The sequence below is a fragment of the Sphaerulina musiva genome (genome assembly GCF_000320565.1).
Source record: "Sphaerulina musiva SO2202 unplaced genomic scaffold SEPMUscaffold_8, whole genome shotgun sequence".
In the NCBI taxonomy this organism is placed as follows: domain Eukaryota; kingdom Fungi; phylum Ascomycota; class Dothideomycetes; order Mycosphaerellales; family Mycosphaerellaceae; genus Sphaerulina; species Sphaerulina musiva.
Genome location: NW_016017390.1, coordinates 874,733 through 898,584, shown reverse-complemented (window position 1 = coordinate 898,584; position 23,852 = coordinate 874,733). Strand labels below are relative to the sequence as shown.

The 23,852-nt window shown below is 53.4% G+C and overlaps 8 protein-coding genes across 8 annotated transcripts; 1 reads left to right on the top strand and 7 right to left on the bottom strand.

Annotated features, from left to right (window-relative positions):
- Positions 1–137: 137 nt before the first annotated feature.
- Positions 138–1,888, bottom strand: SEPMUDRAFT_69922 (NuA4-domain-containing protein). The gene is made up of 2 exons (XM_016909882.1): positions 1,500–1,888; positions 138–1,423 (listed from the first exon to the last, which is right to left on the bottom strand). The coding sequence occupies exons 1-2, from the start codon at positions 1,836–1,838 to the stop codon at positions 1,199–1,201; spliced, it is 564 nt and encodes a 187-aa protein (XP_016758744.1). The 5' UTR covers positions 1,839–1,888; the 3' UTR covers positions 138–1,198.
- A 324-nt stretch (positions 1,889–2,212) lies between these two features.
- Positions 2,213–5,997, bottom strand: SEPMUDRAFT_143275 (FAD/NAD(P)-binding domain-containing protein; the record flags this gene model as incomplete). The annotated part of the gene is made up of 8 exons (XM_016903038.1): positions 2,213–2,272; positions 2,329–3,117; positions 3,173–3,313; positions 3,386–3,465; positions 3,517–3,925; positions 4,000–4,425; positions 4,498–4,702; positions 5,750–5,997. 8 exons carry the CDS (start codon positions 5,995–5,997, stop codon positions 2,213–2,215), a joined length of 2,358 nt encoding a protein of 785 aa, XP_016758743.1.
- Positions 5,998–6,824: 827 nt separating this feature from the next.
- Positions 6,825–9,049, bottom strand: SEPMUDRAFT_165273 (uncharacterized protein; the record flags this gene model as incomplete). The annotated part of the gene is made up of 8 exons (XM_016908160.1): positions 6,825–6,924; positions 6,998–7,135; positions 7,191–7,253; positions 7,317–7,418; positions 7,484–7,661; positions 7,715–8,222; positions 8,288–8,495; positions 8,915–9,049. The coding sequence occupies 8 exons, from the start codon at positions 9,047–9,049 to the stop codon at positions 6,862–6,864; spliced, it is 1,395 nt and encodes a 464-aa protein (XP_016758742.1). The 3' UTR covers positions 6,825–6,861.
- Positions 9,050–9,845: 796 nt separating this feature from the next.
- On the top strand, positions 9,846–11,460 carry SEPMUDRAFT_150663 (U-box-domain-containing protein). Its single transcript, XM_016906321.1, has 4 exons — positions 9,846–10,018; positions 10,160–10,784; positions 10,907–10,973; positions 11,065–11,460. Exons 1-4 carry the CDS (start codon positions 9,929–9,931, stop codon positions 11,165–11,167), a joined length of 885 nt encoding a protein of 294 aa, XP_016758741.1. The 5' UTR covers positions 9,846–9,928; the 3' UTR covers positions 11,168–11,460.
- A 96-nt stretch (positions 11,461–11,556) lies between these two features.
- On the bottom strand, positions 11,557–13,316 carry SEPMUDRAFT_127289 (cytochrome P450). The gene is made up of 2 exons (XM_016902142.1): positions 12,101–13,316; positions 11,557–11,895 (listed from the first exon to the last, which is right to left on the bottom strand). Exons 1-2 carry the CDS (start codon positions 13,284–13,286, stop codon positions 11,663–11,665), a joined length of 1,419 nt encoding a protein of 472 aa, XP_016758740.1. The 5' UTR covers positions 13,287–13,316; the 3' UTR covers positions 11,557–11,662.
- Positions 13,317–14,353: 1,037 nt separating this feature from the next.
- Positions 14,354–19,702, bottom strand: SEPMUDRAFT_150659 (p53-like transcription factor). The gene is made up of 5 exons (XM_016906319.1): positions 19,121–19,702; positions 18,268–18,768; positions 17,559–17,808; positions 16,877–17,074; positions 14,354–16,800 (listed from the first exon to the last, which is right to left on the bottom strand). Exons 2-5 carry the CDS (start codon positions 18,293–18,295, stop codon positions 15,189–15,191), a joined length of 2,088 nt encoding a protein of 695 aa, XP_016758738.1. The 5' UTR covers positions 18,296–18,768; positions 19,121–19,702; the 3' UTR covers positions 14,354–15,188.
- Positions 18,496–19,020, bottom strand: SEPMUDRAFT_119151 (uncharacterized protein; the record flags this gene model as incomplete). The annotated part of the gene is made up of 2 exons (XM_016901481.1): positions 18,496–18,768; positions 18,865–19,020. 2 exons carry the CDS (start codon positions 19,018–19,020, stop codon positions 18,496–18,498), a joined length of 429 nt encoding a protein of 142 aa, XP_016758739.1.
- Positions 19,153–21,823, bottom strand: SEPMUDRAFT_119150 (uncharacterized protein; the record flags this gene model as incomplete). Its single annotated transcript, XM_016901480.1, has 2 exons — positions 19,153–19,414; positions 21,717–21,823. The coding sequence occupies 2 exons, from the start codon at positions 21,821–21,823 to the stop codon at positions 19,153–19,155; spliced, it is 369 nt and encodes a 122-aa protein (XP_016758737.1).
- Positions 21,824–23,852: the final 2,029 nt, after the last annotated feature.

Sequence of the window (23,852 nt, the reverse complement as noted above, 5' to 3'; positions counted from 1 at the left end):
TATTCTGCAGCCATGAAATGATGATACCCCCGTACTAAACAATTTGAAGACTTACTTACTTACCTCGTGCGGTCGGATGTCATACGTTATCGTCCCGCTCGCAAGCTTGCGCCTCTCACCTAGACAATGCAGAGCGCGAGTCTAGCATCGCAATCAGAACAGTACCTGAATAGAAGCATTCATTGGCTAGTAATTACAGTGGCACCTGACAGTCCAGGCTCGGGAGTGGATTGTAGGTGCCTGTAGAGTGGTTCGGTGTGGCTGCGCTTTTTAGCTTGAAAGAGATAAGATTTGGTGAAGCTTCTTAAGCTCCTGCTTGATCTGGCTAGCACGAGTCATGGGTTGTTGCTTTTCCTCCCTTGGCGTTGACAGATCGACCATGCGATCACCTGTGCCGTAGCCTAGACAGAAGCCGCCGTGACGAGATTGATGTTGGCCAACTTGGTGACCTTGATTTTGTGCCCCGGCTGCCGACATGTGCAGGCTGGACGACGCCTCAGCTCTGGCCTCCACATCGAACCGAGTGAAAGTGCATTTGCAAGGTACAGGTAAGTTACCTTACGAAGTTGTTGTCCCGATGGTAATAAGGCGATCGTTGCTAGCCTTCGGGGCACTCGTTCTCAAAAGCTTGGTCTGACTGACGAAACTGATTTGCTGCATGGTTCGTGCTTAGCACGTGGCATGAGCAGTTCACGTTCCGTCCAGGTCCCTATATATCGCTAGATTTCTGATGAATGGCGACGACAACTGTATCGTCAATCGCTGCAAGTGTTGTCCAAGACATGGTCGCGATGCTGTTGTGGTATTAATGTTGACAGGATCCTTCGATGTGTCAGGCCAGGCATCATCTGCTGTCACAGATTGTGCTCTAGCCATGTTATGGCGCCGCCACGAGCTCAATGGAGGGACCGGGCCTGTCCAACTTCTTCGATAGCGTGCGCAGCCGGATCCGCCTTTGCTTGCTCTTGTGAAGTGCGGTGCATAGCATGGTGAGCCCAGTCACCAATCGAGAGCGGGATATCTGGACACTTGCAATTGCTGCCCCTGCTCTGATTAGCAAAACGTATGTCGACGCCGGACAACCACGCCCTTCAATCCAGTCTAAGCAGTGGGTATCATTGTATACTCCGCAACGCCTCGCTCATGATTACTGCTCTCTTCTTTGACTCGGAAGCTTCAAATCCACCATGGTGGCCCGCTAGTCGCGCTCTCGCCCGTAGGAAATCTTGTGACGCTTCGAAGGCTTATGGTCGTCCTCCTCATCCTTGTCATTCACTCGCTTCTTTTTATTGTTGCCTTGAGTTTTGCCCGAGCTTACGCCAGGAGTGCTCGCGTTACTCTCGCGCGCGGAGAGCGGCGGTGGGAATGCACCCGTCGGCGTTGGGGCGTGCGAGGGCGTACCGCTGTCGGGTCCTTCTTGTTGCTGCTCACCATTATTAGCGATGCTCGGTTCAGCCCGAGTGAACAGGCAGAACGGGGAGGGGGGCGGATCAACGCACACGCATCCAGCTCACGCTGCTCCGACTGAACACGCGGTCCTCATCGCGCACTCGGCCGCCTCGTCGCGCGCCCTCGACGGCGCTGCGACTGCCAATCTGGACGCCCTTGACCCAGCCGTCAAAGCCGCGGACGATGTTGCCCGAGTGCGCAGTCTCCTCCAGATAAGTGCCTTCCAGCTTATAGATATTGTCCTCGATGATGGCCAGCTTCTCGTCCAGCTTGCGCTTCTTCTCGAGGGTCTGGCGGAGGGTGGATCGCAATGATTCGTAGTATGGCCGTCCAGGTTGATCTGCGCTCGCCGGTGCAGACTGTGGCGGCGGCGGCACATTTTCTGCCATACTGGACGCGAAGGACACGTTACTACGTGTTGTTGATCTCACGAGATGCACAAGCCCTCACTGACGATGCATACGATGGCGCGCGTTCTGGTGTATATGCATCGCGAAGTGCATTGGGCTAGCTCTAGCGGCGCTAGCCGGGCGGGAACACGGGACGGGCACACGGGACGGGGCACGGGAACCGCCATAGTTCTCGGAGGTACATAGATCACTTTTTTCCTGCGGTTACAGCTCGAGTTGACAGTGCAACAGCTCACTGCAGTTGTACACACTAATTGAAGATATGAACACCACCTCATGTCGATGACTGGCCGCGCTGCTGTTATCGCTCGACGCACCCAGCAAGTGCGAAGCAGTATCCTCCAGATGTAGTTCTACGCTTCTGACGGACCTCGGACCGCCTGCTCGCGCTTATGAATGGGCTGTTTGTTATCCTGCCAGCGGGTCAGCATTGCCATACACTCAGCAAGAGACTGATAATTTGACTTACGAATAGTCCAAAGCCGCCCAAATAGCCCCCAAAAGAGCCCAGAAGACCTTCCGGATCTTGCACTCCTTGGGTGAGTCCCCCCGCCAAACCGTAACCCAGTGTGCCGAACAGACCTCCAGCATCAGGAAAGTGCGCATTGGGATCAGGTCCAAAGCCAAGAATGACATCTGCGGCCTTCTCGCTGATGGTGTAGACGGGTAATGCGACGAAGTAACCCGGGATCTTGGGAAAGACGGACAAATCCACGACCCGCAGTCCATCCACGCCATAGACTTGAAAGTCGCCGTCCAGGACCGCATAGGGATCGTCCGGCCGCCCAATAGCACAAGTGCCGGTAGCGTGGTGTCCCCAGGCTATGTCCTTGATCCACTGGTCAAGAGCTGGTCCTTGCAATTGGGGGCCTGGGATGTCTTCTGCGAAAGCGCCGTCGATACCGAGCTCATTGTGATGTGCAAACGCCCGCCGAGCAAAGTCCACGGCCTCACTGATGGCTTTGATATCCTCGTCGCCGCCAACCGCGAATGAGTTGAACTGGATCTCTGGCATTTCGAATGGATTCGTCGAGCGGAGTCGTACGTAGCCTGCATTATTGCGAGACCGAGCCTTCAGAATCAGCCAGACCCAATGGTTGTTGTCTGCTAGCGTATCTTCTGCGAAACCCGGAAAGTAACCCGTAAACTTGGCAGGTGCTCCGGAGATGTATACATCCGGGTTAGGACCCTCGCCCGTGGAAGACTTGAGCGTGATAGCAACTGCGAGCCCATTGCTGCCGTATACACCTCTGTCGACCTGTACCGTGTTAGTTCGAGCTGCTGGGAGCGGAGTAGTACATAATAGTACATACAGGATCCGTGTTACTCAGATAGGTCTCGAGGCAAGGATCTGGCGATGAGAAGGTCCATTTGCACTCTTGGGTGAGGGGAAAGGGGCTGGGGGATTTGCCGGAGACGCTGACCTCGTAACGGTCCTGCATGTTGCCGCCAACCTACGAGAAAAGATACTGGTTAGCGGTCACTCCAGAGTCGCTGAGATGGAGAGCTTTATTGTCTGGACGTACACCTGGAAGGTTCACGAGACATGGTATCCCAAAGCTTGCGAGTTGGTTGCAGTCGCCAATCCCACTGAGCATGAGGAGTTCTGTTGGCAACTATCAGTGATGCTCTCGCGATCCCCTTGGAATCTACTGACTTGGCGACTCGAATGCGCCAGCAGAGATGATGACTTCTCTTCTGGCATATGCGTAACCTGGCTGGCCTCGACTGCCTCCAGCTAAATATCCTGGCGAGAGTGGACTTGCGGAGTAGAGGTACTGGCCACATTCGTATTGCACTCCGTACGCTCTGGGCCTATATCCGGTTTGATCAAACAGAATCTTCGTCACGAACGTGTTCGGTTGGAAATGCAGAGGGTAGCCGTTGTTGATGGTATCGTATATGAACTTTCTTGGTCCAGCTCGAGTTGAGTCTGTAGGGTCGACCGCGATTGGCACCTGCCAAAGGTTCGCATCTTCGTCACGAGATTTCCCGGGTGCATTGAGGTCTGTAGCGAGGACATGAGCCAAGCCTTTGACTGTATTCAACAGGCTTCCGAGGAGTCCCTGAACACAGATCAGTCATTATTCACATTCCCGCAGGAATGTAGGACATCATGGGGTAACATTTGGTAACATACTTTGCCCATTGCAGCGGCCGCAGCTAGCACGAGCGATGTGATCTTGGGATCTTCCGCGACGAGAGTGAGAGGGGTGAGCGTCAAATCGAGCCATCCCTGGTACCCATGGCCAACGACACTGCTGGGCAAGTAGCGATTGCGCTCAAGACGGACGAAATATGAGCGCATACTGTCCGCACTCCAAGTCCAGTTGCCCGTGAGCTCTTCAAGATACTCCCAATCGGTTTCCCATGGGTATACGGAAATCTCGGAGTTGTGCTGAGTGCAGCCACCCATCGTACCAGATCGTGGGTACAACACACCCAATGGCTGGCATCCAGAGGCAGGATAGAGTCCGGTATAGATGGAGCCGTCTGGGCATGAGTAACTCATCTTCTTATCGCGGGCTTGCTGAACAGGGTCCTCGTAGTGGCGCACAAAATAATCCTAAGATGACCACTGCGGTCAGTGAGACACCCAATGCCGTGCTGGTAACAGTCCCATTTGTGGCTGACATACCCAACGCATCTCCGGCTTTTCTGCCGATAGGAGATGAAGGACAGGTACTTTAACTTCCAGCGATTCGCCCTCATCATCTCCGGCTTCGATGAGCAACACCGAATGACCAGCACGAGCAAGTCGAGATGCCAACGGCGCGCCCCCAGCTCCCGAACCTACGACGATGTAGTCGTAGATTCCCGTTTCTTGAGGACCATCCCACTGCCTCTTCGCATTGTCGTGCTTTCCTCCCGCATGGCGTCGCGCTTTATGCTTGTGATGATGACTGGAATCGGCCGCCACGCAATGCCATGCCAGTAGCAATGAATGAATAATTATCGCGAAGAGCATGGTAAATTCCTGCTGGTACTTCGCTCAAACGAGTGGCAAAGAATTACATTCAATAACAATAGGTTGGAGGAAGCATCAAACGAGCGACTGCTCCGCACATCCAGAGCCGAACTTTTGTGATGGTTGTTCTTGTTGTGTTTGTTGTTGCAGTAGTAGTAGTCAACCAAAGCAAAAATGGATACAAAGTAAAAGTAACCAAGTGTAGTCCGCGGCTCGACACGAGTAGAACGGCTAAAGAAAGAAAGGAGGACAAACTGCAAGGGTTCGAAAGAATCTCCTCCCAGGATGCTTGATGAGAGTTGAGATTGACGAGGAGAAGGAGAGAAAAGAAATGGCCTTTGCTCTATCCATCAGCATAGAGATGATTTATTCCCCCCCGCCCCCTAATCAATCATCTCAAGGAATCCGAACAAGCACATCCGTATCTATCCTACCTTTCAAAATCACGAACTTTTTGAACAACCCTCACGAAAGAAAGCAAAAGTAGAAAAACAAAGTCGTTGTACAAAAGATCCATCCAACCAGTAGTAGACTAGAGTAGGTATTAAACCCTCTCCAACCTCTCCCTCTCCCCCCTCTCAACATGGCCAACAAGGAACCAGGCTCGTCCGGATGTGAACGCGCGAAAAAGGAAAAGAAAAATCAAATTTCAAGCTTTACTAGTTCCCAAGACCAGGCACAAGGCCTCCCCCTACCTCCCCTGATCCAAGAAAGCCAAACCCCATGTGGGATCACGGTCCCCTCCCCGGCCTGGGGGATCGTTCGGAAACCGGGGGGCTAAGAACCCAGACCCTGGACTACATTACAGAATGTACAGTACCTGACCACAGGCTGACAGATCTAATTTCGCCTGTTCCTGGTCGACAACAAGACTTCATGTCATGTATACGGTACCTTACAGTACACAGGACACATGCCGTACATTGCATGATTGGTCAGATGCAGTGATGCACTGTACAGCCTGTACTGTTTTTGAGTGGGAGAATTTACAGGCATCATGCTCGTTGATGGGATGACCTTTTGAACTGCATGGCTGGCCCTGTAAGGCTTTGTGGGCCTTTGTGCTTGAATGGAGCGGATTGGTTGTTGGGGGATATACATAATAATCATGGAGTCGGAAAATGTTTCTCGATTTTGAATGCTTGCTTGCTTGCTTGCTTGCAAATGCATTGGAAGTCTGAGGAGAAGGTTATATGTATGTATGGAAGCTTCGACTGCTCTTAAAATAATAAAGAGGTAGTAGTTTTCTTATTTTATTTTTGGTTTTTTCTTGGTGGTGTGAGTGTTTCTCCCTTCCTTTTTCTACATACTGTGTGTTTTTTCTGGGAAGTACAAGTAAGTAAGTAGGTGTGTGCGGTAGTGACTTCGGGTACATTGTTGTTGGGAGAATTGGAACGCGATAGAGCAATCCCTTGCCAGAGACTTTTTCTGGGAGTTTTTATCGCCATGCTACCGTACCGTGTTGATGTTGTACTTGCAATCAAGATGTTCGTATCAACAACAATAGATAGGTAAGAAGACGGGTGTGTGGATTTTGGTGACTGCTCGGTCGTCATCGTCGTCGTCGTGGGAAGTTATACATATAGTAGTAGTAGGTACCTTAAGTAGTAGTAGTAGTAGTTAATTTTACCCATGTCTGTTGCAGGATCGCATTTCTGCCTCGTCTCATATCATACCATACCACCTCCATATGGTATCCGTGCTCCGGTGCCTCCAAGAGAAAAAAGCAATAGCCCGTTCAGAGAAGTGCGTGGCACGCCTCTTTTTACAAAAACAATAAAGAGAGACTTTGTGTCCGCTGCTGCCGCCGCCACCAAATACACATGACCTTGGGGAACAATCATTCGAATGATGCCGTAGAGACAGAACATGTGAAGCGAAGTGGGTGTCCGTTTGGACTGACTGCGTCCTGGTCGGTTTGATGGAAGATTGGCTTCGGATGCGATTTGCACGCTCGATTTTGATGATAAACTCATGGCACTCGATTGTGGGTAGTGTGTCCGTTGAGGACGAAGTCGATCGCAATCGCCGTTATCAGTGCTTATGTTTATCGCTTGCGTCGTCGTTTATGTTCACGTCCACGAGCTCCACAAAGGCCTAAGGCGGTGTCAGAAGTGCTTCCACAGGCTGATATTGTATTTCCTGGTTTTTCCTGAACCATGGGACCTACCTCCGTGTCATCACTCTTGCTAAAGTTGCTGAATTTCGTTGAATGGGTGGCCACAGCAGTGCGTGATCCCGACATGTCGGTGGTCGCGCCCGTATTGGAGCCTACGGTGCTTCCTAGTAGTCTTGGGGTGAAGCGTCTCTGGTCGGGCGATTAGTATCATGGGTGCGGGTGAGGGTAGAATGGCGGTACGTACAAAGAATTGTCGGATTGCGGGCATACAAGCGCAGACAACAGATCCGTGAAGCTCGATCTTAGACTGAAGACGGTGTGTCAGCTTCGGTCGAAGTTGTCGTAGATATATGCACCACCAATCACCTACCCATACTCCAGGAATCACAAAAGCCCAGGTGAAGTTGCTGTCACTGGAATACGCGACGAGGGAGTACAGACGCAAGATGCTGACAATCGTGATGAAAAAGCCCTACGCAGGAGATCAGCACGCACGATAGTGGCGAGAAAGGGACACTAGGGGACATGGGATCCTACCACGGAGAACATGAGCACCACGCCAATCTTCTTTCTTTTGTTCAAGCTCATCTTCCACAGCTCCCTGATGGGCAAGGTCAATGTTGCCGCATCGAGTATAATATTGAAAGCAGCGGCCGGCCACGCGAGAGAGGCAAACTTGAGACACGAGCCCTCGTGCTCGCCGTCCCATCGATGCCTAGAGCCGTCAGCGGATGTGGTAGATGGGAATGCCAGAGGAGCATCGCATACCAGGTGTAACTGAGCGGTCTGCACTGCAATGCGACCATGGACATGAAGACCACGACATAGATGGCGTTCAGGACGATCAAGACAAAAACCGCCTTGCGGAAGGTGGGCGAGGAGAAGAATCGCAAATATGTCAAGAGCATCGAGATCTTGACGATGCCCAGGCCTGACACGTACAGCATCTCTTCGGCAAAGAAGAGCTTTAAGATTTTGGTGATCTTGGGGAACTCCACGGTCCAAATGTCTTTGCCGAAGCCAATGTTGGCGAGCGGGACGGTGATGGCACTAAAGGTCGTGACAATAATGACGGCCAAAGTGATGGCGAAATCGTCGAGCCAGAAGTTGGACGCGCCCGGATGTGCGTTGCTCAGGGAGAAGTCGACCTTGGATGCAATTCGAACGGTATAAGCGACCAGAGCGAAGACCAGACCGCCCACACCACTACTCATCGCAAGCCCTGTGCGATCGCGCATCTCTTGCCCGCAGACCGCCATGGTCACGTTCTTTGTGGCTATCCCCCGACAGTCAGCCATGCGTCAATATGCGGAAAGACGTGATCAACCATTGCAGACATACTGAGCGATTCTTTGACCGTACAGCTCCGCAAGACGCAAGTCTGTATCTCCTCTGCGATGGTGGCATTGCGACATGAGCAGGCTGCATCCGTAAAGGGACACGGCGACGCTGCAATGACGGTCTCCAAGCATATCAAGCCACATTTGGGAAGTGTTCCTAACAACTGCAGCCTCCCAGCCTGTTGTTCTTTTGCTGCTGCCACCGAGTCCTGTCTCCCGACAAGTTGTCCATACTGTTCATCGTGAAGGAGCTCGACCGACGTCGCTGTGCTCAAAGTCAGGCCAAGAAGAAGCAGGATCGACGTGCTTGGGAAGCGCATTCTGTTGATCTGGCGATATTGGATCAGATGGACGGGAACCGTGGGATTCCTATGATGATGGCAGTCGCAACATATGACCAAGCTCTCGCCTTCCGTCCTGAGCTCCTCTCGTCGGGCGGTGATGGAGTAGTCAGAAGTCAGAGTGTGCTACAGCTACAGCAATCGCCATGTTCCCCCTTGTGGCGGGGGTCCATGTTGGTCAAGGTCCAATCGAACTCTCACATATCGCGGACGGTCTTTGCTCCTGTGCCGGACCCGGTGCTGACAGGGCGAGTCTGCTCAATCAGTTATCCGCGACATGTTCGTACCGCAGTCTTTGGAAGGGACCCATGCAGGATCAGTATTTCTGGGGCTGCGTTGCTAGTCGGGAGTCGAAAGTGACAGCGGTATGGCGTAGGCGTAGGGGCATTACTCCAGCCATCACCTGGGCTGCCCGCAGGCATCGAGTATCTAAACTGCTTCCGGACAATGGGACAATGATAATGAGGCCGAGAGAAATCGATTTCCCGCTACCCGGTTGCCCCTTTCTCAAAGGAACTCTGCATAGTAGTACTGCTGCAAAGATCTTCTCAGGGAGCGCGTGCGCTAGAAATACTACTGTATACTATCATCCGCACTGAGATACACAATCAATTTACGGAGTGCAGACGGGCGGGGAGTTGCTAGCACTGGTCAGCTGCAGGTTGGTGCTGAGAAAGGGACGAGGGGAGGGATATTGCCTGCCCTGCCACCTGTACAGGCGTAGGGTTGCAGGGGTGAGGAACAGACTACATAAGAACTCACCAACAACGCCTCTGAACCTCGACCACGACAACAAGTTGACAACAACGTCGACGACATCAGTAGCAGCGACGGCACAGGCAGCTGTAGTATATGGACACAGATGAGGCAGAAAAAGCAGCATGACAAACAGGGGAAATGGTACTATTCACCGCCAAGAAGAGGGTGAAGTATATCGGCAACAGTTCTTGAACCTTTCGAAAAGGAGAGGCAGCCAGGCTGGTGATATCTGGTCTGGGAAAAGGATCAAAAGGAGCAATGGGAATAGTTGAAAGTAATAATCATAGTTCCGCGTAAGACGGACCGTTGTCGTGAATTTATGGGAACGGGGTAGTCCCAGATCACGTGATGCCACCCTCTTGATCTTTACCCTGACTAAGCGTTCTCCATCCCCTCGCGTTGCTTACCTGATCAGAGCAGGCTACCACAATACCATCACCTCACTGGGCTCAATTACAGTACATTGACTACATGTACGCCTCCAGAGTCCGAACGGGATATACACGTTACTCATAACCGTCGCGAACCAACAATTGTCAATAATGTCCTATCTGGCAGACGCCCTCAAGGAAAAAGGCAACCACGCGTTCCGAGAGGGCGATTACCATGCGGCCGAGGACTTCTATACCCAAGTAAGTAATCAGCACATCATTATCTCGACCGAGCGGGTGCGCCCGAAGTGAAGTCAAAAAGTCATTAGTGCGCTCGTTGTAGCCCGTAGTTTTGCACTACCGTACTGACCTCCTGACCACCTCTGCCATCCGCGTACCTAGGCCATTCAAAAGTACTCCAAGAACCCACTCATATTCACCAATCGAGCCAACGCGCGACTGAAGCTACAAAAATGGGACGACACGGTCAACGACTGCTTAAAATCGATTGAAATCACCGGCCCCAACGGCCAAAACCACAAAGCATGGTATTTTCTCGCCCAAGCACAACTGGCCCTCCACCATCCCCACGAAGCTCTCTCTTCCGCTCTAAAAGCCTACGAGCAAGTTCTCCATCCCGCCCCAGCCGCCAAAACCAGTCCCTCAGACCTCCAAACTTTTTCCGCATTTGTGCTGCGGTGCAAGAAAGAAAAATTCCGCGCCCGCGATCGCGAACGTTTACGACGACAGGGGGAATTGCGCGCCGAATTGGAGGAAATGCTGGAGAAGCAGCGTCAGCAAGACCTCGATCTGGTGGCGGAAGAATTGCATCGTGGGAAATTGGGCCAGGTGGAAGCTTCGGAACGAAGTGAAGAAGTCCGAGGGAATTATGAGAAGAAAATTAATTCCCTCAGGACGGTGTTTGAGATTGCGGAACCGCAGAATAATACTCCGCGCGAAATTCCGGATCATTTGGTGGATATGATTACGTTTGAACCGATGCATGATCCGGTGATTACGAAGAATGGTATGTTTTTTTCTTCTTTTTTTTTTTCCTTTTTTTTGGAAAAGAAAATTCCGCGGTTTAATCTATCATGAAAACGTTACTCGAGCAGCTAACACCGCTTTCCCTTTTATCTTAAATTACAGGCCACTCCTACGAGCGAGCGACAATATACGAGCATTTGAAACGCACACCCACCGATCCCCTCACCAGGTAAGTCATCATCATCACCATGCACTCGCGAACAAAAAAGAAATTCCTCGAGTAGATTTCCCCCAAAACTAATCATAACCAAAAAAAACAGAGATTCCTTAAAAAAAGAAGACCTCCGAAGTAATTTCGGCCTCAAAGCCGCCTGTGACGAATTCTGGGACAGTGGTGCTCGAGAATGGATTATCGACTGGTGACAATTGACGGGTCACAGGGTAGAGTATCATGACGAGGAGCATGGAGGAAGACGACAACTTCGTCATGTTCTTGTGGACCCTGTGATTGATCACTCGAATGCGAGAGTGATGTCGTCGTCGGAGGAGGAAGGGGAGGAGAAGCAGCGAGCGGTGGGATTGGGAGAGCGGGTTAAGAAGATGTGGATGGCTCGGAAGTTTTTTGCGAGGAGAGAGGATTAGGAGGAGTGGTGGTAGGTGGATTGATTGAGTGAGTGAGTGAGTGAGCGAGGAGGGTAGAGTAGGTAGCAAGCATTACCTACCTACCTTGCCTGTAGCTGATGTAGAATTTGACGTATGCAAACAAGTCAAGGGAAGCAGAAATCAATGAATGAATGATTGAATCACCACTTGTCACATGTAGCTCATTACCTACTTACCTACTTACCTCTCTCCTTCTCTCTCTCTCTCTCTACACTACTCCCCCTCCCGCCCCCTACGAACCATCCCACTACCTCACTAACAAAACCTCAACCGACACGGCATCCCCTCAGCAGGTTTCGCCGTGCCCAATTGAATCTGATACGCTCGATCGCCAAACTGGGTCTGCACGCCAGAATCATCACTCGGATATCCCGTACCATCTCCCTTGAGGAGAGCGAGCTCATCGTAGGCGGCGCGAAAATCAAACGTGCGAAGTGTCATGGCGAGGATGATTTTGGTTTCGATGATGGCGAGTTCTTGACCGATGCCTGAGATGACATGTTAACGTCCATGTGTGTGAAAGGAATGGGATTTGTTTTGTTTTGGAGGGAGGGAGGGAGGGAGGGGGGGGGGCATGGTGGACATGTATACACATTACCTATTAGGGAAAGGGGAGAAAGGGTAAAAGATGGGAGAAAGAGGAAAAGATGGGAGAAAGAAGGAAAAGAGAAAGAAAAAAGAAAAAACACTTACAATTCCTCGACCCTTTACTAAAAGGAACCCACGCCTCTTTATTATTCTCATGATAAACCGCACTTCCCACCACAAACCGCTCCGGGTCAAAGTGATCGGGATCCGGCCAATATTTCGGATTACGATGCAAGCCCACATTCACCGGCCAGAGCATAAAATGTTCCGTGGGAAATTTCTCTCCCGTCTCCGGATGATACAAAGTATGACCAGCTTTGCCCAAACGAATCGTGCTGGCGGGAGAGTCGAGACGTAAGACTTCTTTGATGACGGCGGAGGTGTATTCTAATTTGTGGAGGAGATGAGGGTCGTGGATGATGGATGCGGCGACGGTGGTGGGGTCGGGGCCGAAGACGGCAGTGTGTTCTGCTTGGATTTTGGCGAGGGTGGAAGGGTTTTGGGAGAGGTAGTAATAGGCGTAGCAAATGGTGGAGCTGGTGGTATCATGGCCGGCGAACAGCATGGTTTTGACATTGCTGATGGCGGCTTCTTTGAATTCGGGATCGAGTTGCGTCTGCTGTTTGTCATCGTCTCCACTGTCTTTCCCGCCGCCACCCTTGATCTCCTTGAGATATGTCTCCAAGGCGAGGTCGATGACATGTTTGGATCGACCTCGACTTTGCCTGCCTGCGAAGCGTTCATCAAGCCGAGCTCCGACGTACCGGTCCATCTTCCAATTGTTGTACCGTTGAATGATGGGCCGCCGAATATCCCACAGTTCGCTCGGTTGGAATTGAGCACCGCGTGCTTGCCACCGCACTTGTGAGTTGAATGCATCCACGAGGACGTTGGAGCCCAGTTGAGCATTCAAGTCGACATCCAGCACGATGCGACCGATGACATTGACGGTCAGCTTGGTGGTGGCAATTTCCATGCGGAAGAGATCGTTCTTCTCGGCGTGCTGTGCCATAATCTCACAAAAGACTTTGGCTTCCTTGATGATGGCGGGCACCTGCGTCATGAGATGGGAGGAAGAGAATCCGGGATTGAAGGCGGTGCGCCAACGTTTCCATACGGGACCATCTTCGCTCACGAGATTGGCGGGGCCTCCAAAATTGGCAATGAATTCTTTGACGAGAGGATGTTTCGGATAGTTTCCGTCAATGACTTGATTCAACATTTCGACGTTGAAAATGGCCATCAAGGGGGGACCGAGGGGCCACGGATCGAAGAAGAGGACGTCGCCCATTTGGTAGTATTCTTTGAGGCAATGCATGTACGTCTGCGGTGCTGCGTTTCGGGGTTGTTTTGCGAGCACTCTCCCCATTGATATGAGCGAGCCCAAAAAGTAGTTTCGGGGCGGCGAAGGGAGTCCTTTCAACAGACTCCGTTGAAAGTGTAGCTTCTGGAGAAACCACGCCAAGGCCACACCCGCCACAGCGTAGCAGATGCTGGCGGGCGTGAGGAAGGCCAACATGGCGGGTGATGTGTTTACGGGTGTGTATATATATGGGGATGTACCCTATGTATGGACATGTATATATGGCGATATGAGTTGGGAAAAGAGTGTCGAAGTACAGGTATAATGGTATACGATTCAGGTTCAGCTACAGATCCTACATCATCGTTTCATGTACTTAAGATAGGTAGGTGAGTTCGCTTAGAGATATCATCAAATAAGAATGCGTTGTCCATCGGAATAAGCTTTGTCCGAGATTAGAGCTGATCTCATCGTATTTTCTTGTCGGCGCCGTGTCTGTCCGGCGAAAACAAGATCCATTGAAACTCAATTAATTACCCTCTTCATCGCGTGGCCTGCTTTTAAAGTTCACACTTTCTTCACTTCACTTCACTTCACTTCACTTCACACTTCACCTCTCACCCGAGAAAGAACCATAATATACATATACCTGAGCTGGACCTGCAAAACAAAAGTGATTGCGAGTGGTGGCAAAACAGGTACAAGTCTGGGAAAATTGGCCTCCTTGCATTGTATTTCAATCGGGGCCACCACTACACACATACACCCACCCACACACCCACAAATAAAGACACTAGGAACTATATATCAGCTACCTACCTGAAAATCTCCGACTGGTAATAAAAAAACGTGCAATGAGCCAGCCACCACCAGCACACACACACACCCCCCTCCTCTCTGCCCCCCACCTCCACCAGAAACTCGAAACTCTGGGAATTTGTGACAGAGAGATGTTTCTCAAGATCGGCCTTTCTCGGTTTCGATCATATTGGCTCTTCCACCCCCCACCCCTCCCCTCGCTCGAAATTACTGAGCGCTCGAGCACATCATCATTAGCATCATCATCGTCATCATCATCATCATATCTCCCTCTTCTTTTCTTTTCTCTCTCTCTCGTTGGCAGCCCATGTCGAAACATCTTCGTATGTTTTCTTACAATAAAAGTCTTTTTCTCTCTCTCTCTCTTCTTCTCTTCTACTATACTGTGACACCTTTTGTCTTTTTCTGCTCACTGGTCGTCTTTGCTGTCGATATTCATGCAAGTCACAAACACACACGGTTCGTTACATCATTAGAAAAGCAAACAAGAGAGAAATTCGCCAGAGTGAAAAAACAAAACCAAAAAAACACACTTTTCTTTGTCCATCGTCGCACATTCCATCAGCTTCAGCTTCTGTTCAGCCATCTCTGTCATACGCCAATCAAGCTTGTTCAAGCTTCCCTGCTTTCCCCCCCTCCCCCCTCCCCCCTCCCCGCCCTCTTCTTTTACGCCCTGATGCTACTTCCTGCTGTAACGCTCCGCGCAAAATGCCGAAAGTGTGCGCCGTGAGTCACCTCTGAAGTCCACGTATTAAAATAATCATGCTTGTAGCTGTCGGCCAACCAAGGGTATTGTGAGAAGCGAAGACCATAGCAAAACTCCATGGGTGTGGTGGTGGTGGTGGTGGTGATGTCCGTCGTTGTGGTGTAGCGTTACGCATACCACGTGCATCGAGCGCCCGCACTGTGCGATGCAAGTGGTCTATTCCTTCCATGACCAACGCAGCACATGCGATACAAAGGAAACTAGCGTCGAACATGCTTTCGCTCAACATGGAAGGGACAGGCTTCCTGCCTGTACTGTTCTTTGCCTTGCCGTCGACTGCGTTTTCATGCGATACAAAAAAAATCTCAACCAGCGTACGTAGTGACAAGCTGATCGGAATAGTAACCACGACTGGAGTCGACTCCTTGGAATCTACTCATGCCGCCAGGCTGATGCCAGTGGGCCCCGGGACCAGGACCGGTATCAGAGGATTCATACTTGGCAGTCCATTGCGACGGCTCGGTGGAGTATCGTGCGGCACTTTCAATCTTGGGCAAGGGAAGACCTGGCTGTATGCCCTCATACAAAGGTCCAGGGTAGTAACGATATCCTTCGTGCGTTTGTATGTCATTTCGTTCTGCGTCTGACATGGCAGCATCGGCCTGGTATTCGTTATCGGCACCTCCGTCTACGCTCGAGGCACTGCTGCCGGAGTGATCAGGCGATGCGTGGTGTCCGTACGTGTTGTTGGTACGGTAGTTGCCGCCGCCGAGACCGCCCCCATATGAGGTACCAGATTGGCGGAAACCGCCTGTGGAGAGATTGCCGAACGTCGAGCCACCTCCCGCACCGTAGCCACTCCCACCACTGGTGCTGCCACTGCGACCATTCTGATGTTGGCCCTCGTTTTGATAGTGACTTGGTGACCGACCGCGTACCACAATCTTCTCGCTGACACGATGAGCAACTTTGACCCACGTGGGATCAGCGCTGCCGTCTTTTCGAACGTCTGCGAAAAGTTCCACAATCAGGTGAAAGTATTGTTGAGATGCTCGGCGTTTACCATTGTTAGCTGTGGCCTGCTTGAATTGCACCCGCTCGAAGGTGTGATTGGTATTCTGACCCGGCTGAGGCAGATGTGACGCGGGCGGATAGCCGTACTGTGCCGGTAAAGAGGACGCCTGGGCGGCCACGGAAGATGCCACATTCGAGCCGTCGCCGCTGGACTGAAGCGGAAGGAAGGGACTTGGCACCTGGCCAGTCGCATGGAACGTTGACAACGGGACCTGGTAGATACCGTGTGATGGGACTCCGTGATCGTTCCGACCGACAGATGGCGCGGGAAGGACTTTGGTGACATCGATCTTGTTCTTCGGCCCGTTGTCGCGCTTCGGTGTGTGCTGTACCAACTCAATATTCTTGCCCTGCGATCCATCTACAGCAGCCGACAGGCGCATACCCATCGCTTGAATGGGCTCCGTGTGCGAAGCGTTGTTCCGCTTGAGGTGCATGCGGCCATTGTTGATGTTCGGGTGCAACTCGAAGCTACATTGCACCGAGAAGTAGTTGCGTCTGTAGCACGTCCATTTCTGGTCGACGGTAGACAAGAAGAAGCCTTTCTCGACTTTGGCATGGACCTCGGGTGTGACTGGTTCACCCTCGCAGGTCATCTCGGCGTGGACTTCGAGGTTGGGCCACGGGAAGTTGCTACACTCATTCTGTTGGCCGCCGTACGTTGGTGATGAAGCCATGTGACTCGCTTGAGCATAGGTGTTGTGGTGCAGTGACAGGCCGTTGAGTCCAAGTGATGTTCGCGGTGTGTCTGCGAAGGACGAGTACCCAGGCGCGGAACCCGGTGAGAATTGCGTTCGAGCTAGGAAGGGAGTCGAGTTGGAATAAGCTTCACGATCGGCCGCTGAGCTCGAGAATGAGGGCCGTATCGCAGGCGGCGGCATACCACTGCCAATACTATCCAAACTGCCAAGCATGTGTGTGAGCTCTAACCAATGACCGAGCGTGTGGCATTTGACGCTGTACGCCGGTGTGCACTTACTTTGGCAGTTCCCGCGTACTATTATACGAGGGTAGTTGCGTGAACGCCTGGGGTTGTTGTACAGATCCGGAAAAGCTGGGAATACTTGTGCAATGGGTATGAGGATAGTTTGTGTAAGCGAGCGAGGATGAGGCTGCACTCGAGGGCGAGCTCATGGAGCCCGAGCTGGAGTCGGCAAAAATATTCGAGGTTTGATAGCTGCAGATAAGACGTTAGCCCTTGGTGTGTCAAGATGGCGCACACGGTTGGCGGGAGCCGTTGAGGCCAGAGCTGAGAAGTTGCAGAGCGTGTGAGGTATGTGTGTGTGTAACGTCTCGCAGATGACAGAATAAGCCGACGAGCAGGCGTCAGTCCTTCTGCAGCTCTGCAGCACCGAGGCTGACACGATCCGTCGTGTGATCAGCGTCAGAGCGCGCGCGCACACACACACCGGCCGATGTGCTTGGATAACGGGGCTCTGTCGGGTCGCAGTGTAACAGCTGTGCTGGTTGGTGACGATGCAGGAGCAGGAGCTGGAGCACACATGTATCTGGCTGGACCAAACCAATTGCCGCAGGGCGCGCGGTGGCAGACCTGGGGCCGACCCAGACGCGTCCTTCTCGGCCAGAGGCCTCCAGCTGCGGGCAGGATTTTTGCAGGGAAGTGCGCGCACTGGACAACCAATGACACGCGTTGTACTTACTTGTTGTTTTCGGCCACTACGCCTCGCGCTGGGTCGAAGCGAGCTCCTGATGCGCCATTTGCAGAATTGAAGGGGAATGCAGCGGGAGCCTGGAGCGATGTCGAGGCTTCGCGGCGGAGGTGCTCAACAGCAGCTCCACCTGGATTATAGGAGGAATGATGCGCGTGGCCTGCATACTGGTGGTCGTTGTAGTCGTGTTCCGAAGGGAGCGAGTAGTGGTCGATCGGAATGTGCTGCTGGAGTATTGGTCCTGCATTGACACGTTAGCAAAATGGGGCCCAGTGCAGCGCCTTTGCGGCAAACTCCTGCAGAGCGATAACCGCGATACAAGCATTGGCTGTCCGCGCTGGCATTCGTTGAGGGCGCTTTTGCACGTGAGCATGCTGCCTCGCAGGTGTCACACAAACGTGGCTGCTCGACCTTCTGGGCGAGATGTGAAACACCCGTTCCAGCACGACAAGACAGAACAGACGGGGGGAGCCCGCCCGTCGGTGGCAACGTTGCACAACCACACGTAACGCACGGCGTGTGCGAGTGGAGGGCCTGGTTGCCTTCTGCGAGCGGAGCGGAGTAGAGCAGGAGAGGGCGAGAGTGGGAATGGAAGTTGGGTGGTTGGTGGGAATGTGTGCGTGTGCGTATGCTGCTGGTGCTGCTGGTGCTGCTGCAAGTGCTCGGTCCCGCATTTAAGCGTGCTTGCTTGCTTGCTTACCTTGCTCCATCGTCACCACAATGGTCATATGTTCGGCCTGTGCCGTTGTCGATCGTTCAAGCTGGATGTTGCTGAGAGCGTGCGCCGATTTGGACGCTGGTCGCTCGCTCGATTACCTGACTTTCGCGTGGCGCTCGTCGTGGGAATCAAATCTCTCGCTCTCGCAGACGCGCCTTCTCGTTTTGGTGCGGGCGTCGTGCGTGAATGCGACCGAGCGGGCTCACTCGTTCATCTGTTGCTCGCTTGGCGATAGGCGATAGGGCAGGCCCAAGCTCGACGCAACACGGTCCGCTTCTTGTTCGGCCCGGCTTCAGCCAACGGCACGATGGCGGATCCGTCGCTAACGCACGAATTGAAGGCCGAGTATCGAGATGACCCGCTGGACGCCTTGCAGCGGCTCTCAGCGCTGACTTTCGGGAAGGCAATACTCAAAATCGGTTTGAGTTCCAAATGTTCCGATGCCGTAGCGTTTGTTTTGACGTCGATGAACGTGTAGTTGATCTGAATTTCTCGTCAGCAACCGTCAGCGACTTCCAAATGTGCGTATGCGTGCAGAGGTGATCAGAGGTCATGTTAGGTAGGTAGTGATGGGACTACAGCGCTGATCGAGGCCCTGAGAAAGTGGTGACGCGCCGCAGCCCTTCCGATGTTGCAGCACGCCGCAGCAGACACAGGGACTGGAGCTTGCGAAATGTATATGCCTCGTGAGTCGACCAGCGCTTTGCGCTCGACACCTGTTTCGGAGGCTGCCATGCTGGAACCCAGCGGGGCAGCATGACGCGAGTCGTCGCTGCGATCTGGCGGATGCTTGCAATGGGGACGAATGGAATCTCAGATTGTTGAACTGACCGACCTCTCAAGTACCGAGTCTCGATAATCGCTGCGCTACGCGGCTGGGACGATCGTGGGCGAAGCAGCAAGACGCCGTTCCGGGATGCCAATGTGGTTCGAAGCAGTCGTACCAGCGTGCAGAGCCTGAATTTGTGCTGGCTGCTGCTTCCTCTTCAGGTCGATTGTGCGTAGTGAATGATCAGGCTGTTGGACAGCGGAGCAGTTGAACGAGTGGATATGTGCCCGAAGTCGATATATGTTGATAGTAGGAGGTGTTGCTTGTGTCTGCAGGGTGCTGCGGTGGACGTTGAAAGACCTGAGTTGGGTCGTGTTCGTGACACCCGTGTAGTATTACCCTGTGGCGGAGAGCGGATGAGGCTGTAAACAAAGAAGGTCTGTTAGAGTGGCAGTGAGCCGGAGGTAAAGTTAAAGAAGCACAGGATCTCTGCACCGGACGACTACTCTTGATTTGACCCAACAGAACAAGATGATGTTTCCAAGGGAGCAGCAAGATCCGCATCTACCTGGTAGGGGTAGGCGGCCGTCGTGTCCTACTTCTAACAGGCGTCATGACCACCGCCCTTGGCCAGCAGCAGAGACTGACTACCAGGACTGGCTATCGTTACCAGCTCGTTGGGTCGAGGTCAGCCTCAGAGTATTCATCGTATCGAAAAGCGCAGCGCTCAGGCCACACTACCGCCTCGCAGGTCGCAGTGGAAAGCTGCATGTCTAGTCTGCTCTCCAGATGATGCGCCCTATCTCAATCCCCGAAGCCAGGAGGCAGTCAACGGATTATCCTCTTTTTTTGCCCCCCTCTCCCTTTCCCTCTCCCTTCTCTCTACTCTCTCTCTCTCTCTCTCGTTCCTCCTTGCGTACTGCGAACAGACAGCCACAGCGTGCCAAATCCTGGCAGAGTCGATGATATTACTCAGCTGCAATTCTAGCAAACCGATGCTCGTCGCTGAGAGCGCAAAGACGCATCGCTCCGTTTAGGCCCACTGATCAGCAGGGTGGACGTGCACGATCTATCGAGGGCCCTCTCCACCTCCATAGTCCGGTGTGTATGATCAACCCATGGACAAGTAGGAGGATTGGCACAGCTTCGACGACACCTCTTGGTGAAGCAGCCTACCAAACGACTGCCCTGGAAGTCTCCCGATCGGCCCGGAACCCGATGCAGTTGCATGCACCACTTGCCGCGACCAGGCTAGTTCAGGTCCCAAGAGATGGCCAGCTGATCATTGCGCATTCAACCTGTCACAAAAGGGTCTCTTGAACACGGCTTTCGGCGCGGATGCAGCAAGTCACGCGAAGTGCTGACAGTTTTGATGATGTGGTCTCTCTTCACACACGGGAGAGAGTGAGAGGGAGGGAGAGAGAGGGCGCGCGCGCGCGCGAGTGAGCGAGAGAGCCGTCAGGGCATGTCATCGGGCGCTACCAGCCGCCACACTTGCGCAATATGTGCATCCGGTAGCGCGCCAGTGCCTCCACGACTGCTCTCCATAGCCGCTGAGCTCGGCTCCCTTTGTTCTCAAGGACATATTCATCATGATTTGAGGCGTTGCGGACTAGCGCATCCCTGCTCCTCTGCTGATGAAGTTGTAGTACTCGTCGCTGTTCGCGCCGGAATGGAGCGGCCGCCCTCGATCTAGTTTGATTCCTTCCAGTTTCAGGCCGTCCCACTCTGTAAGCACTGTTGCGGCGGGCTGCTGCAACTGCGCAGGCCGACCCAACAAGCCCTTGCTTCGATCTCGAATCCATGTTCTGGCCTGCATAATATGGCTGAGAAAAGTGAAGTCGGCGATGCCAACGCCGAAGGATGAGGTCTGGCATCCAGCCAATCGCGTGCCGGCGACGTTATTAGCGTGGTCGCCAGCCCCAACGATGTCTGCACCTCGAAAGAGACAGCCGCCTACCTGCCCGCCTGCCTATCCGACTCTTTTCATCCAGAGTCACATTCCGCGGCTGTCACCACGAATGGATATACTTAGCCCGCCCGCCCACTGCACGGTACACTGACAGTGTGGTTGTGATGGAAGCTCCGAGAGAGCACTTACTTGATCGCGAAGCTGGAACCTGACCAGGCTGACCTGCCACCGCCCGTCCATTGGATACCAGACAGCTCCTCTCTCTCTCTCTCACTACCTGAACCGTTCGAGTCCGTCCCACTGCGCGCCAATATAGCCTACCCTACCGTAGTCGACACACCGATGGCTGGCTGGTTGTCGGTGCTCGACAGAGGGCCCAGCATCATCCATCATCATCCATCATCATGCGCCGTCAGCGTTGTGCTATGCGTTGCCCACTGCCAGTCTACCGCAGTATCCATCACACGTACTAACGTACAAAGCCAGAGCGAAGACGACCTGTCTCATGTGCGCCTTTCTAGAAGTCAACTCCATGTATGGAGCCCTGGGCGGCGGGGGGCCGCGAGGGAGGGAGGGAGCGAGGGGGACTAGTGAGAACTATGGGCGGATGGCTGCAGTCCTCTGTTGGCACTGTCAGGCACCCTTTCACCGCCACTTGGGCCCCGCTAGACTATTGGACTCGATGCAACTGTGCGCACACGTGATGGGACCGGCAGCAGCAGCAGCACGCTTTCATGTTATTTTACTCACAGCAAGACTTGCCGGATGCCCACCACGCCCACCACGCCCATCACGCCCATCACGCCCATCACGCCCACGCCCACGCCCACGCCCATGCCCATGCCCATGCCCAGCATAAGGCAGAACTAGGTAGGCTTGAACAGTCCGCGATACATAGCACCAACACGGGCGCTGCGATGTCGAAACTTGGCAGGGTACGTCAGGCAGTTCTATGTATGTGTCCATCCTTCGGCCCTCGGGACAGCCTGCTTCGTGGCCCAAGTTCTGCACGCCAACTGCTCCTGCGACTATATCAGTCGTGAATCGTGATTCCGCTTCTCGCCCATGAGGTACCTACCGAGTACCTACTACCTGATTAGCCTAGTCAGTCTGGCAGAGCGATCCTCCAACGCTACAGTAGTATCATTTGATGCCCTTATGTAGAAGTACCTTACCTACCTTACCTGACCTTACTGTACTGTACGTGCCCATCCCTGCAGTTGGTCAATATGTCAGCCATGGACTCAAGGTGCGAAAATGCGAATTCCTTGGTCCTTGCGGCCCGAGACGCCCGGCCGCACGCATACTGTAAACCTAGGGTACTAGACCTAGGTACCTGTAGGAGGTAGGTAATTCTATTGTCCTCGGCGCTTCCCAACACATGCCAGCAGCCGCGTCGAACTGCACAACAAACAACAACAGCAGATGCATCAGGGAGCATTTGCGCGGTTGAGATCCTTCCTCCGACGCCGCTCAACACGAATGCGGAATTTGTCAATCTGGAGACTGCTGGCCGGGCGGGCTCTGCTGCTTGCTGCTGCACTGCTAGAGACGACTCCCGATGTCCTGATGTCCTCATGACCCCGAGCGGCGCGTTTCAGACATGGCCTGCCCTGCCCTGGCCTGCCTCTGCCTCTGCCTCCGCGGCTCCGCCTCTGCCCTGCCTCTGTCCTGCCCTACGACTCTTCGTGATCCTTTTCTTCAACCGGGCATTAGACGCATTGCGGCGCTGATACAAGCACCTCAAGGACGCACGACATGGCCAGAGGATCTGCAGCCGGTACGACCGACTCTACATGAGGTACCTACCTACCTTACCTTACTGTAGCTTGTCAGCAAGCTCAGGTAACAGGTTGGCCGCGCCAAGCACGTGCCTACCTACACAGAACGCCTACTGCCTACCTTCCCTACCTACTGGTGGGACTGTGGGAGGCACCTTCCTTACGACCAGAGTTGTGCAAGCTTCAGCTAGCAGGTACGGTCCTCTCCGCGAAGCCGTGTCCACGAACACGTGGTCCGTGCATCACCTTCACCTTTCCATCAGAGACGTCCGCCTTCCATTCGCTTCGGCTTGACACGTCTGCCAGACTCGTCCTCGCCAGACAGTGCCTCAGCATTCCCACCAACTCAGCTTCATCGCTTAACGCGCCTATCCGCACTTTGGTCACTTCCACACCTCGTGCCCGGCCACCTGGTTTCGCCACGGCCACTGCATTGATGCCGTGCTCGCATGTGCCCGAACTTAGGCCAGGCCGTTTCTTGTGAGGGGCATGATACACTCCCTGACCAGTGAACCCGCTCCTCGTGGCGGCGCCGTTACGCACCACTGCGCTGATCATGAGCTCAAAGATGCCCTTGTCAGACCTGTGTCGGAGATTTGTGAGCGAATCGCGAGACAGTTCACCCACAACGACCCCGGCAGGGTTGCTCTCTAGAGTAGTGATGGCGTGAGGATCTGCTGGCGCCAGGCATTGCGCGCGCGCGAGAGAGAGGGGGGAGAGAGGGAGTAAGGTACATACTCTCACCTTCCAGTCTTCTCAGACTTGTCAGGATAGTGCTTGACCATCAGATCAATCCGTGTTTGACCTTCACCATTGGTAGACTGGCATGTGGCGAAGGTGTCCGGGGGCCTTGGTGGGCAAGCTAGACGGCCGAGGCAAATCCTCGTCGCGACGAAGCACATACCAAGTGCGCAAGCTTCCTTCCGTTCGCTGCGGGATCAAGCAATACGCAGGTTTGAGCACTGACAATGGTAGCGTAGCCACCATCCGCGGGCATCCCATGCGAGCTCAAACTTCGAATACGCGAACTCGTCATACGAGTCGCAAGCAAACAAGTCTTACAGAATGGGTTTGGTCATTAGAACGTGAAGAGGGTGTCCTGCGA

Excerpts from the sequence above, each read along its gene's own strand:
- SEPMUDRAFT_69922 (XM_016909882.1), bottom strand. The coding sequence starts at position 1,838 with ATGGCAGAAAATGTGCCGCCGCCGCCACAGTCTGCACCGGCGAGCGCA. Across the intron at positions 1,424-1,499 it reads GCAGCGTGAGCTGGATGCGT|CAACAAGAAGGACCCGACAG; the intron begins GTGCGTTGATCC and ends AATGGTGAGCAG.
- SEPMUDRAFT_150663 (XM_016906321.1), top strand. The coding sequence starts at position 9,929 with ATGTCCTATCTGGCAGACGCCCTCAAGGAAAAAGGCAACCACGCGTTC. Across the intron at positions 10,785-10,906 it reads TCCGGTGATTACGAAGAATG|GCCACTCCTACGAGCGAGCG; the intron begins GTATGTTTTTTT and ends CTTAAATTACAG. Across the intron at positions 10,974-11,064 it reads CCCACCGATCCCCTCACCAG|AGATTCCTTAAAAAAAGAAG; the intron begins GTAAGTCATCAT and ends CAAAAAAAACAG.
- SEPMUDRAFT_127289 (XM_016902142.1), bottom strand. The coding sequence starts at position 13,286 with ATGGGCGACGTCCTCTTCTTCGATCCGTGGCCCCTCGGTCCCCCCTTG. Across the intron at positions 11,896-12,100 it reads TAGTAAAGGGTCGAGGAATT|GCATCGGTCAAGAACTCGCC; the intron begins GTAAGTGTTTTT and ends ATGTCATCTCAG.
- SEPMUDRAFT_150659 (XM_016906319.1), bottom strand. The coding sequence starts at position 18,295 with ATGACCATTGTGGTGACGATGGAGCAAG. Across the intron at positions 17,075-17,558 it reads GTAGTGGCCGAAAACAACAA|CTATCAAACCTCGAATATTT; the intron begins GTAAGTACAACG and ends TCTTATCTGCAG. Across the intron at positions 16,801-16,876 it reads AGTACGCGGGAACTGCCAAA|TTTGGATAGTATTGGCAGTG; the intron begins GTAAGTGCACAC and ends CATGCTTGGCAG.